The sequence below is a fragment of the Telmatherina bonti genome, assembly GCF_933228915.1.
Source record: "Telmatherina bonti genome assembly, chromosome: 5".
NCBI classification, from domain to species: Eukaryota; Metazoa; Chordata; class Actinopteri; order Atheriniformes; family Telmatherinidae; genus Telmatherina; species Telmatherina bonti.
In genome coordinates this window covers 39,979,520-39,993,029 of record NC_136623.1, presented here as the reverse complement: position 1 = coordinate 39,993,029, position 13,510 = coordinate 39,979,520, and the positions used below count along the sequence as shown (strand labels likewise).

The following is a 13,510-nucleotide window of genomic DNA, read 5'->3' as shown; positions in this document are numbered from 1 at the left end:
ATACGTAGGTCTTCACTTTTCAAAATAAAATCAGTGCAGTGCATGTGTTAGGACTTTCCCTGCTGCAACACGCTTGACTCAAGTCATCAGATTTACAGAGTTTAGCTCTGCACAGTCTGCTAATCCCCCCCCTCAATCCAGCCTGATGATGTCGTCCCCCCCACCTGGGCATCGGACCTGGACCTGGGCATCGGACCGGGACCTGGGCATCGGACCTGGACCTGGGCATCGGACCGGGACCTGGGCATCGGACCGGGACCTGGGCAGCGGACCGGGACCTGGGCAGCGGACCGGGACCTGGGTCCATCCTTAGCTGCACCAGGCGCCAGTGTCTCTACGTGCCGAGCGACGCTTCCACCAGCACACCTGAAAACCAGACTGAGCTACACCGTCACCTGGATGTAACTAAGCCTCCTGTTGGCTGTTCCTGCGGGGGGGGGGGGGGGGGGGGCGTCTTCCAGCGGTCATTTCCTAAACACATGTGGAAATACAGGTCTGTCAGTATGGATCGGTTTGATTGGACCCCAGTTCCTCCAGTTGGTGTTTCCAGACGTCAGATTTACCTTCAGGCCTTGTAGATGCATAAAGTCTAATTCATGCACCTTAAACAGCTGCCAGAACATAAGTGTGCATTGCAGCGAGCGATATGTGACATGCAACCTGTCCTCCTCAGGTGACCCATTTCTGCCTGCCCCAGCTGCTGCCTCTGCTCAAACACTCCATGTCCTTCCTGCACGAGATCTTTGAGTTCTACGAGGAGATCCTGACGTGCCGCTACCCTTACTCCTGTTTCAAGACTGTGTTTGTGGATGAGGCTTACGTTCAGGTGTCCTCCTACGCTTCCATGAGCATCTTCAGGTATGTGACGTCATGTTTTCTGCCACAGACGTGAACACCGATGTCAGGACGCGGTTCCCAGTAGAACATCACCAGTCTGAGACACGCTGCTCGGATCTCAGTGTTCCTTGCTGCAACGGTCATGTATGTGACTGGAAACTATCTAATCAGCTTCCAGCTGAAATGTTTACATCACATCTTTATTTTGATTGGATCAAAAGTTGTTCATGTAAACACAGGTAAGTCTTCCTGAGTCCATGCACTGGTTTCCAGTAGAGAATCATGTCTGCCTTAAATACAGAGATCACCAGCGTGCAGCCTTGCCTCGTGCATACAGAGATTCCTTCTGGTTCTCTGAACCTGTAGATGCTCTGCTCTGTAGATGGAGGATCTTCAGTCTGAGGAACATTTTAGGTCAGTTTGTCTCAGACTGGTGAAGCTCCGTCCATTTTCTTTCTGAGAGACGGTGAAATGCTCCATTTACACCCAGTTATGTTACCAACCTGCTCCCAGTTAGACCAGTAAACCTCCATGTTGCTGGATCAGCTCGAGACTTCCCATCAGATAAAGGAATGTGTCGACGTCGATCATGTGACGTCGATCATGTAACGTTGATGTAAAGATGGAGCTACGTTCCACAGCGTTCTGCATCTTCCCGTTGATGCAGCTGGTTTTGTGTGAAACGTCCTCCGTTGTCTCTGTCTTTCAGTACCAACCTGCTCCACAGTCCCATGATCATTGACCAGACCCCCCAGACCCGTCGCTGTCTGGCTCAGGCCCTGGCTCAGCAGTTCTTCGGCTGCTTCATCTCCAGGATGTCCTGGTGAGACGGCAACCAGTCCCACGTTGTCCACGACCTGGTCCACGGACCTGAAACCACAGACCTATACCAGAGACCTGGACCACAGACCTATACCAGAGACCTGGACCACAGACCTATACCAGAGACCTGGACCACAGACCTATACCAGAGACCTGGACCACAGACCTATACCAGAGACCTGGACCACAGACCTATACCAGAGACCTGGACCACAGACCTATACCAGAGACCTGGACCACAGACCTATACCAGAGACTTGGACCACAGACCTATACCAGAGACCTGGACCACAGACCTATACCAGAGACCTGGACCACAGACCTATACCAGAGACCTGGACCACAGACCTATACCAGAGACCTGGACCACAGACCTATACCAGAGACCTGGACCACAGACCTATACCAGAGACCTGGACCACAGACCTATACCAGAGACTTGGACCACAGACCTATACCAGAGACTTGGACCACAGACCTATACCAGAGACCTGGACCACAGACCTGAACCAGGTTCATGGTCCAGGTCTGTGAAACCTGAACCAGAGAAACCAAGACATTCCATCTCCCAGTCCACATCTTCCAGGTCTTCAGGGGGTTCTAAAGCACTCCCAGACAAACCGAGTTAGTGTGTCTTTGGTCTTAAATGGTGCCATCTCCTAGTGGGACCTGTCCAGAACACCTCACCAGGTTGACGTCCAGGAGGCATCCTGACCAGATGTCTGATCCACCTCATCTGGTTCCTCTGGATGTGGAGGAGCAGCAGTTCTACTCTGATCTCCTCCTGGATGGTGGAGCTTCTGTGTCTAAGGGAGAGTCCAGACATCCTGAGGAGGAAACTCATTCCAGCTGCTTGTAGTCATGTTCTGCAGAACCAGAGACTTGATCCTGAATCCACCAAACCAGGTCTTCTCAAAACTCGACTGATTCTGGAAATTCTAACTTTACAAGTTATGAAGAGAATCGTTGGCCTGGGAGGACTTCAACCTTCCAACTCCTACTGCCAACAATGAGAAACAAGCTCTTGTTCTGGTTCTACAGGGACCAGATGTCTGGTATTCCATACTCTATATGGAGTACCAGCCCACAAAGCACATGTAGACAGGTTGGATGAACTCCCGTGGATCCTCCTGGATCCAGCTGAGCTTGTAGACCTGGTCCAGGACCTGAATAAAACCCGGTCTGTCTTAGTTTAGGTAGATGCAGGCTGATCAGTCTGTCCCGGGTAAATCTGCACAGCTTCCCAGCACAGAGCTGCTTGTTTATGCTGGTTGATGTTGGGGTGGACCTGAAATTGGTTTGACAACAGGTTAAACCTCTCTAGTGTTGTTCATCCTGCAGGGCTGACGAGTGGGTGCTGAAAGGCATCTCCGGCTACATCTATGGCCTGTACCTGAAGAAGACTTTTGGAGTCAATGAGTACCGGCACTGGATCAAGGAGGTATCTGCTTTGTTTTACCTCATAAGGAAACAGCTGAATATTTCAGTTTCTCCAGCTGCTTTTTCCCTTCTAGCAGTTAATCACGTCATATTTTCTTCCCAGTAGAAGATCCACAACATTTCAGAAGATTTTACTACATAAACTGTTGTAAACACATCAAACATCTTTTTGCTGTTTTATAAACCCCTTCTGCTTCAGACCTGCCCAAAATGACCAAACATTTGATTGTTTTAAGACTTTAGGCTTTAGGCTGGATTATTTATGACAAAAAAATCATGAATAATTTTCTGCATTATATATATCAGGGTGATTGGTGTTTGATGGTGATTATTGACTTTGACATGTCAAAGATCAGCAGCTAAATTCATTTCAAAGCATTTGCATAAAACTAGAAATTCCCTGCACCAAGTAGCTTATCTAGTGATTTCCAGCTGAGGTTCTGGTCCCACGTTCATTTTTCATGGATCCACAGTCAGATTCCAGATCCATTGATAATAAATCCAGTGTCTTCGCTACATGGTGGTGTTTGTTCCATTTTTGTTCTCTTGCAATGATGAAAAGTTCCTGTATGTTGTTCCTGTTCTGGGTGGTAGTATCCAGAATGTTGTTCCTGTTCTGGGTGGTAGTATCCATAATGTTGTTCCTGTTCTGGGTGGTAGTATCCAGAATGTTGTTCCTGTTCTGGATGGTAGTATCCAGAATGTTGTTCCTGTTCTGGGTGGTAGTATCCAGAATGTTGTTCCTGTTCTGGATGGTAGTATCCAGAATGTTGTTCCTGTTCTGGGTGGTAGTATCCAGAACGTTGATCCTGTTCTGGGGGGTAGTATCCAGAATGTTGTTCCTGTTCTGGGTGGTAGTATCCAGAACGTTGCTCCTATTCTGGGTGGTAGCATCCAGAACGTTGTTCCTGTTCTGGGTGGTAGTATCCAGAATGTTGCTCCTGTTCTGGATGGTAGTATCCAGAACGTTGCTCCTGTTCTGGATGGTAGTATCCAGAACGTTGCTCCTGTTCTGGGTGGTAGTATCCAGGATCCAGAATTTGATTTAAAAAGGAAAAAAAACCGAAAAAATATTAATTTTTTAATATTTCTTTAGTAACTTTTTTCTGGAGATTTTTCAGCTACAAAGTTCACCAGAGTGAGCAAATTAAATAGAAGCCAATTAAAATAAAATGACTAAGAAAAGTTATTGCTAGAATTCCTGCTGCTAGTTGCGTCAGTTGACATTGTCACTGAGAAAAACGTCAAGTTGAGAAAAATGTCAGAGGAAAGGACAGTTCAATAAAAGAGAGGTGTCACTTTCCAATCAGTCTTTGCCTTATTTAGTAATCAATATTTGATTGTAATTTTGTAATTGTGATGTTTGGTAGGAGCTGGACAAGATCGTGGAGTACGAGCTGAAGATGGGAGTTGTGCTGCTGCACCCCACCTTCGGAGGTGGCAAAGAAAAGGACAAGTAATGAAGCCAACTTCAGTACTGGTGCTCGTGCATGGCTTACTGTGTGATCCACTAACCGAGCCGTTCTCTTCTCCTCAGTCCCAGCCCCCACCTTCACTTCTCCATCAAACACCCCCACACGCTGTCCTGGGAGTACTTCAAGATGTTCCAGTGTAAGGCCCACCTAGTGATGAGGCTGATAGAGAACCGGATCAGTATGGAGTTCATGTTGCAGGTCAGGACCGACCAGGGTTTTTCCGTCCCTCCTCTTTACTTTCTGGAAAACCTTGAAGTTTGTTTCGTTTTTAGGTTTTCAACAAACTCCTAAGTCTGGCAAGCACGGCCTCATCCCAGAAGTACCAGAGCCACATGTGGAGCCAGATGCTTCTGTCCACTCACGCCTTCCTCAAGTCCATCTCCAACGTCTCGGGCAAAGACATCGGCCCCCTCATCAAGCAGTGGGTGTATCCTTTACCGTCACATGAAACCACGGGAAGAAACCAGGGTAAATTATTCTGAAGTGGAACTAAACGTCTGCTTCTGCCTCTTTGGAAACATCCAGATGCTGCAGAGCTGAACATTTACGGACAAACAGTTCTCCCCTTGATATGCGCTGTCAGAGGAAAGCCACTACATATACCGTTACACCAGTATCTTCATACAGCACCGCTTCAGTTACATCCATCCATCCATCCGTCCATCATCCATCCATCCGTCCATCATCCATCCATCCGTCCATTATCCAACCATCTGTCCATCCGTCCATTATCCATCCATCCGTCCATCATCCATCCATCCGTCCATCATCCATCCATCCGTCCATCCATCCGTCCATCATCCATCCATCTGTCCATCCGTCCGTCCATCTGTCCATTATCCATCCATCCGTCCATTATCCATCCGTCCATCATCCATCCATCCATCCATCATCCATCCATCCGTCCATTATCCATCCATCTGTCCATCCGTCCATTATCCGTCCATCATCCATCATTCATTCATCCCTCCATCCATCTATCCGTCCATCCATCTATCATCCATCCATTCAGCCATCATCCATCTACCCACCCATAAATTCATCCATCCATCCATCATCATCATCCATCCATCCATTCATTTATCTATCATCCATCAACCCGTCCATCATCCATCCATCCATAATCCATCATTCACCCACCCATCCATCCATTTATCCATCCATCCATCTACCCATCCATCCACCCACCCATCCATTCGTCCATCCATCTGTCCATCCATCCATCTATCATCCATCCATCCATCCGTCCACCCAGCCATCCATCCTTTGTTCAACCACCAATCCATCCATCTATCCATCCATCCATCCATCAATCCGTTTATCATCCACCCACCCATCCAACCATCCATCCATCCATCTATCCATTCATTTATCTATCATTCATCCACCCATCCATTATCCACTCATCCATCGGTCCACCCACCCATCCATCCATCCATTTGTCCACCTACCCATCCATCCATCCATCCATCTATCATCCATCCACCCACCCATCCATCATCCATCCATCAATAATCCATCATTCACCCACCCATCCATCCATTTATCCATCCATCCATCCATAATCCATCCACCCACCCATCCATTCATCCATCATCCATCCATCCATCCATCCTTTGTTCAACCACCAATCCATCCATCTATCCATCCATCCATCCATCTATCCATGCATCCATCCATCAATCCATTTATCATCCACCCACCCATCCATCCATCCATCTATCCATTCATTTATCTATCATTCATCCACCCATCCATCGGTCCACTCATCCATCCATCCATCCATTTATCCACCTACCCATCCATCCATCCATCCATCCATTCATCCATCCATCCATTATCAATCCATCCATAATCCATCCTTCCATTCATCCATCCATCCATTCATCCACCCACCCATCCATTCATCCATCCATCCATTCATTTATCTATCATCCATCCACCCATCCATCCATCCATCATCCACCCACCCGTCCGTCCACCCACCCATCCATTCATCATTCATTCATCCACCCATCTATCCATTCATTTATCTATCATCCATCCACCCATCCATTATCCACTCATCCATCCATCCACCCAGCCATCCATCCATTTGTCCACCCAGCCATCCATCCATCTATCCATCCGTCCATCCATCCATTCATCTATCATCCATCCATCATCCACCCACCCATCCGTCCGTCCATCCACCCACCCATCGATCATCCATCCATCCATCCATCCATCCATCTATCATCCATCCATTCATCATCCATCCATCCATTCATCCATCCATCCATCCATCCTTTCATCCACCCACCCATCCATCATCCATCCATTCATTTATCTATCATCCATCCACCCATCCATCCATCCATCCATCTATCCATTCATTTATCTATCATTCATCCACCCATCCATTATCCACTCATCCATCCGTCCATCCATCCATCTATCCATTCATTTATCTATCATCTATCATCCATCCATCTACCCATCCATTCATCCATCATCCATCCATCCATCTATCCATCCATCCACAATCCATCCCTCCATCCACTCATTTAACTATCATCCATCCATCCATCATCCACCCACCCACCCATCCATCCATCCATCCATCTATCATCCATCCATTCATCATCCATCCATCCATCCATCCTTTCATCCATTCATCCACCCATCCATCTATCATTCATCCATCCATCCATCCATTCGTCCACCCATCCATCCATCCATCCATTCGTCCACCCATCCATTCATTCATCCATCCATCCATCCATCCATCATCCACCCATCCATCCATCCATTTATTCATCATCCATCCATCCACCCAACCATCATCCATCCATTCATCCACCCACCCGTCCATTCATCCATCCATCCATCCATTCATCCACCCATTCATCCAACAGGAAGCTACTGACTGCAGAAAGTTGGCGACTTCTGTGCGTCAACATCCACTGATGTTGACGCACAGAAGTCGCCAACTTTCTGCATGTTACATGTTAAGTGGCTGAGTTGCTTTTTGTTATTTAGGAATGAGGAAAACGCACAACTGGACTTAATGCACAGGTCTCATCCTGTCACAGTACAACGCTGGAATTCATTGATCTGAGAGAGAGCCATTATCTCCTAAATGTTTGTAGAAACAGCCTACATGCCCAGGTGCTAATTTTAGACAGCTGTGGACATAGTGATTGAAACACCTGGAGTCAATTCCTTTGGACGGGAGGCTGAATACCTTTGGCAGTGTAGTGTATCTGAGTATTTTTTGCAGAGAAATGAACTTTTTTATCTATGAACTTTTTTTTAGTATTATCTAAAGGAAACATGTAGAAGGTGAAAAGTATCCATCCAAGTACAGAACCCTGAGGAACTCCATGACTTGACTGGTGTGAGGAAACTAACTGGAATCTATCTGATAAATACAACTCAAACCAACCTGATCTGAAACAGAAGGTCTGGTGGATGGAGCCAGATCTAAGAGAAGCAGTCTGTTATCTGGGACCATGAGGAGATCACTGGTAGCTTTCACCAGGTCTGTGTCTGTGCTGTGAATTCCAACTGAAACTCATTAAACTCCTCGTTCCTGTGGCGATCAGCACATAGCTGGGTGTAGAGTAACATGTAGAGTAACATACCTGCAAGATTTCCCCAGATGTTCCGACTTAACCATTCCTGTCCAGAGACCAGAGCGGGGTGGTGAAATTCTTTGGCAGTTTTGCCTTCAACAGAAAGAGGAATGTGTTGGAGCTGGAGATCCGTCAGGACTGCACGTCTTCTGGAACTCAGAAATACGTGGTAAGAACTTGTAACATGTGGCTGAAACGTCCCTCGTGTCCAAGAGGACAGAAGGAATCCATCCACGCTGTTCTGTTCAGCTAGAAACAGAACCAGAACCAGACCTGTGGGGGTTAAAATCTGTTGTTACTCACATCTACAAGCCAAAAGCTGCAGATACCTGACTGGTACCAGAACGCTGCTAGTGTCATGTTGAGGTAACCCAGCAGTTGTCAGGAGAGCTGGTCTAGAACCAGCTGAGCTCCATGAAATCTGTGTCCTGATTAATTTTTTACCTGGATTAATTACTGAGGAATAATTATTACAGTGAGATCATGAGGTTAAAATTCCAGGTGTTTGTGAAGTTGCACACACACTTCCTACGAAAACCCAACCTGTAAGAACTTCTAGTCCCAGTTTCCACGCAGACGTGATGTTTCCACGCAGACGTGATGTTTCCACGCAGACGTGATGTTTCCATGCAGACGTGATGTTTCCACGCAGACGTGATGTTTCCACGCAGACGTGATGTTTCCATGCAGACGTGATGTTTCCACGCAGACGTGATGTTTCCATGCGGACGTGATGTTTCCATGCAGACGTGATGTTTCCACGCGGACGTGATGTTTCCATGCAGACGTGATGTTTCCACGCAGACGTGATGTTTCCATGCGGACGTGATGTTTCCATGCAGACGTGATGTTTCCACGCGGACGTGATGTTTCCATGCGGACGTGATGTTTCCATGCGGACGTGACGTTTCCATGCAGACGTGATGTTTCCATGCGGACGTGACGTTTCCATGCGGACGTGACGTTTCCATGCGGACGTGACGTTTCCATGCGGACGTGACGTTTCCATGCGGACGTGACGTTTCCATGCGGACGTGACGTTTCCATGCGGACGTGACGTTTCCATGCGGACGTGATGTTTCCATGCGGACGTGACGTTTCCATGCAGACGTGACGTTTCCATGCGGACGTGCAGACGTGACGTTTCCATGCAGACGTGATGTTTCCATGCGGACGTGACGTTTCCATGCGGACGTGACGTTTCCATGCGGACGTGACGTTTCCATGCGGACGTGATGTTTCCATGCGGACGTGACGTTTCCATGCAGACGTGACGTTTCCATGCGGACGTGCAGACGTGACGTTTCCATGCGGACGTGACGTTTCCATGCGGACGTGACGTTTCCATGCGGACGTGACGTTTCCATGCGGACGTGACGTTTCCATGCAGACGTGACGTTTCCATGCGGACGTGACGTTTCCATGCAGACGTGACGTTTATTAATGATGTTTTCTATTGTATGTTTTGCTTTACTTTACTTTATTCTGTTTTTATTTGTTTATTTCTTTGGTATTTTGTCTTTAATGTGGATGTGAGCTATCCCATGACCCTATCAGGATTTTTTTTTCATCTCTCCTGCTCAAGCTGTTTTCCTCTTGCTGTTTTTCTCTTCTTCTTATTATTTCAATTGTTTTTAAATTGTACAAATAAAATAAATAATCGTGATTATACATATAAAAATACATAGAAAATTAAATGTATTTATATATATAAAACAACTGTTCTAGAGTTCTTCCCACAGCGGCAGTAATGAAGTAAAAACCTTGCAGTAGAATGACCCTAACCTGGAGATTAACTTGTAAATATAATCCGTGGCGTCAGGAAGGTCTGATGAAGTCTGCTTCCAGCGGAGATGGAGGTCAGCTCCGGCCTTCGTCCCGTCTCTGGGACGGTAAAGGCCCGCCAGCCGCTGAGGTCACACATACCCAGGTCATTACGCGTTGTCCATGAGGGTTTGATGTCTTCCTGCAGGGTCCCATCAAGGTGACGGTACAGGAACTGGACGGCTCCTTCAACCACACCCTGCAGATAGAGGAGAACAGCGCTAAACACGACATCCCCTGCCACTCGAAGAGCAGAAGGTACAGCTGCACTTGTCCTCCATGACTGGCGTCTGTCAGACATGTCCGCTAGCAGACTGTTCCCTTCTTCTTCCAGGAACAAGAAGAAGAAGATCCCTCTGATGAACGGGGAGGAGGTGGACATGGATTTATCTGCCATGGAGTAAGGTGTCTTTCTGAAAGTGCTCTGTCTCGTGTCCCGGCTTCCCAGTCAGCTCCTGGTTTTCCCTCCGCAGCGCCGACTCTCCGCTGCTGTGGATCCGGATTGACCCGGACATGTCCATCCTGAGGAAGGTGGAGTTCGAGCAGGCGGACTTCATGTGGCAGTACCAGCTGCGCTACGAGAGGGACGTGGTTGCACAGGTGGGATGAAGACAGGTGTTTCTGAGAGTCTTCCTCACTGTGATGGTGACGGCAGCTCTTCTCTCCTGCAGGAGGAGGCCATCACCGCGCTGGAGAAGTTCCCCACGCCGGCCTCCAGACTGGCTCTGACCGACATCCTGGAGCAAGAACAGTGTTTCTACAAGGTCCGGATGCAGGCCTGCTTCTGCTTGGCCAAGGTACTGATGGAGGAGGTTTTCCTTCCTGGTTCCGGTCCTGATGGAGGTTTCCCTTCCTGGTTCCGGTCCTGATGGAGGTTTCCCTTCCTGGTTCCGGTCCTGATGGAGGTTTCCCTTCCTGGTTCTGGTCCTGATGGAGGTTTTCCTGCCTGGTTCTGGTCCTGATGGAGGTTTTCCTTCCTGATTCTGGTGCTGATGGAGGTTTTCCTTCCTGGTTCTGATCCTGATGGAGGTTTTCCTTCCTGGTTCTGGTCCTGATGGAGGTTTTCCTTCCTGGTTCTGGTCCTGATGGAGGTTTCCCTTCCTGGTTCTGGTCCTGATGGAGGTTGTCCTTCCTGGTTCTGGTCCTGATGGAGGTTTTCCTGCCTGGTTCTGGATCTGATGGAGGTTTTCCTTCCTGGTTCTGGTCCTGATGGAGGTTCTCCTCCCCGGTTCTGGTCCTGATGGAGGTTTTCCTTCCTGGTTCTGGTCCTGATGGAGGTTTTCCTTCCTGGTTCTGGTCCTGATGGAGGTTTTCCTGCCTGGTTCTGGTCCCGATGGAGGTTTTTCTTCCTGGTTCTGGTCCCGATGGAGGTTTTCCTTCCTGGTTCTGGTTCTGATGGAGGTTTTTCTGCCTGGTTCTGGTTCTGATGGAGGTTTTTCTTCCCGGTTCTGGTTCTGATGGAGGTTCTCCTGCCTGGTTCTGGTCCTGATGGAGGTTTTCCTTCCCGGTTCTGGTTCTGATGGAGGTTTTTCTGCCTGGTTCTGGTCCTGATGGAGGTTTTCCTTCCTGGTTCTGGTCCTGATGGAGGTTTTCCTTCCTGGTTCTGGATCTGATGGAGGTTCTCCTTCCTGGTTCTGGTCCTGATGGAGGTTCTCCTCCCCGGTTCTGGTCCTGATGGAGGTTTTCCTTCCTGGTTCTGGTCCTGATGGAGGTTTTCCTTCCCGGTTCTGGTTCTGATGGAGGTTTTTCTGCCTGGTTCTGGTCCTGATGGAGGTTTTCCTTCCTGGTTCTGGTCCTGATGGAGGTTTTCCTTCCTGGTTCTGGATCTGATGGAGGTTCTCCTTCCTGGTTCTGGTCCTGATGGAGGTTCTCCTCCCCGGTTCTGGTCCTGATGGAGGTTTTTCTTCCTGGTTCTGGTCCTGATGGAGGTTTTCCTTCCTGGTCCTGGTCCTGATGGAGGTTTTCCTTCCTGGTTCTGGTCCTGATGGAGGTTTTCCTTCCTGGTTCTGGTCCTGATGGAGGTTTTCCTTCCTGGTTCTGGTCCTGATGGAGGTTTTCCTTCCTGGTTCTGGTCCTGATGGAGGTTTTCCTTCCTGGTTCTGGTCCTGATGGAGGTTTTCCTGCCTGGTTCTGGTCCTGATGGAGGTTTTCCTTCCTGATTCTGGTGCTGATGGAGGTTTTCCTTCCTGGTTCTGGTGCTGATGGAGGTTCTCCTTCCTGGTTCTGATCCTGATGGAGGTTTTCCTTCCTCGTTCTGGATCTGATGGAGGTTCTCCTTCCTGGTTCTGGTCCTGATGGAGGTTTTCCTTCCTGGTTCTGGTCCTGATGGAGGTTTCCCTTCCTGGTTCTGGTCCTGATGGAGGTTGTCCTTCCTGGTTCTGGTCCTGATGGAGGTTTTCCTGCCTGGTTCTGGTCCTGATGGAGGTTTTCCTTCCTGGTTCTGGATCTGATGGAGGTTTTCCTTCCTGGTTCTGGTCCTGATGGAGGTTCTCCTCCCCGGTTCTGGTCCTGATGGAGGTTTTCCTTCCTGGTTCTGGTCCTGATGGAGGTTTTCCTTCCCGGTTCTGGTTCTGATGGAGGTTTTTCTGCCTGGTTCTGGTCCTGATGGAGGTTTTCCTTCCTGGTTCTGGTCCTGATGGAGGTTTTCCTTCCTGGTTCTGGATCTGATGGAGGTTCTCCTTCCTGGTTCTGGTCCTGATGGAGGTTCTCCTCCCCGGTTCTGGTCCTGATGGAGGTTTTTCTTCCTGGTTCTGGTCCTGATGGAGGTTTTCCTTCCTGGTCCTGGTCCTGATGGAGGTTTTCCTTCCTGGTTCTGGTCCTGATGGAGGTTTTCCTTCCTGGTTCTGGTCCTGATGGAGGTTTTCCTTCCTGGTTCTGGTCCTGATGGAGGTTTTCCTTCCTGGTTCTGGTCCTGATGGAGGTTTTCCTTCCTGGTTCTGGTCCTGATGGAGGTTTTCCTGCCTGGTTCTGGTCCTGATGGAGGTTTTCCTGCCTGGTTCTGGTCCTGATGGAGGTTTTCCTTCCTGATTCTGGTGCTGATGGAGGTTTTCCTTCCTGGTTCTGGTGCTGATGGAGGTTCTCCTTCCTGGTTCTGATCCTGATGGAGGTTTTCCTTCCTCGTTCTGGATCTGATGGAGGTTCTCCTTCCTGGTTCTGGTCCTGATGGAGGTTTTCCTTCCTGGTTCTGGTCCTGATGGAGGTTTCCCTTCCTGGTTCTGGTCCTGATGGAGGTTGTCCTTCCTGGTTCTGGTCCTGATGGAGGTTTTCCTGCCTGGTTCTGGTCCTGATGGAGGTTTTCCTTCCTGGTTCTGGATCTGATGGAGGTTTTCCTTCCTGGTTCTGGTCCTGATGGAGGTTTTCCTTCCTGGTTCTGGTCCTGATGGAGGTTTCCCTTCCTGGTTCTGGTCCTGATGGAGGTTGTCCTTCCTGGTTCTGGTCCTGATGGAGGTTTTCCTGCCTGGTTCTGGATCTGATGGAGGTTTTCCTTCCTGGTTC

General features: G+C 48.7%; 1 protein-coding gene across 2 annotated transcripts in view; it reads left to right on the top strand.

Moving 5' to 3' along the window:
* taf2 (TAF2 RNA polymerase II, TATA box binding protein (TBP)-associated factor) overlaps positions 1-13,510 on the top strand; it is a 34,651-nt gene that overhangs the window by 3,755 nt on the left and 17,386 nt on the right. For both annotated transcript variants that reach the window (XM_079240655.1, XM_079240656.1), the window contains 11 exons: positions 674-858; positions 1,547-1,660; positions 3,001-3,100; positions 4,470-4,555; positions 4,637-4,772; positions 4,847-5,001; positions 8,246-8,360; positions 10,164-10,273; positions 10,350-10,415; positions 10,489-10,615; positions 10,687-10,812. In XM_079240655.1, the coding sequence (XP_079096781.1) occupies positions 674-858; positions 1,547-1,660; positions 3,001-3,100; positions 4,470-4,555; positions 4,637-4,772; positions 4,847-5,001; positions 8,246-8,360; positions 10,164-10,273; positions 10,350-10,415; positions 10,489-10,615; positions 10,687-10,812 (1,320 nt within the window). The remainder of the gene's footprint in view (positions 1-673; positions 859-1,546; positions 1,661-3,000; positions 3,101-4,469; positions 4,556-4,636; positions 4,773-4,846; positions 5,002-8,245; positions 8,361-10,163; positions 10,274-10,349; positions 10,416-10,488; positions 10,616-10,686; positions 10,813-13,510) is intronic.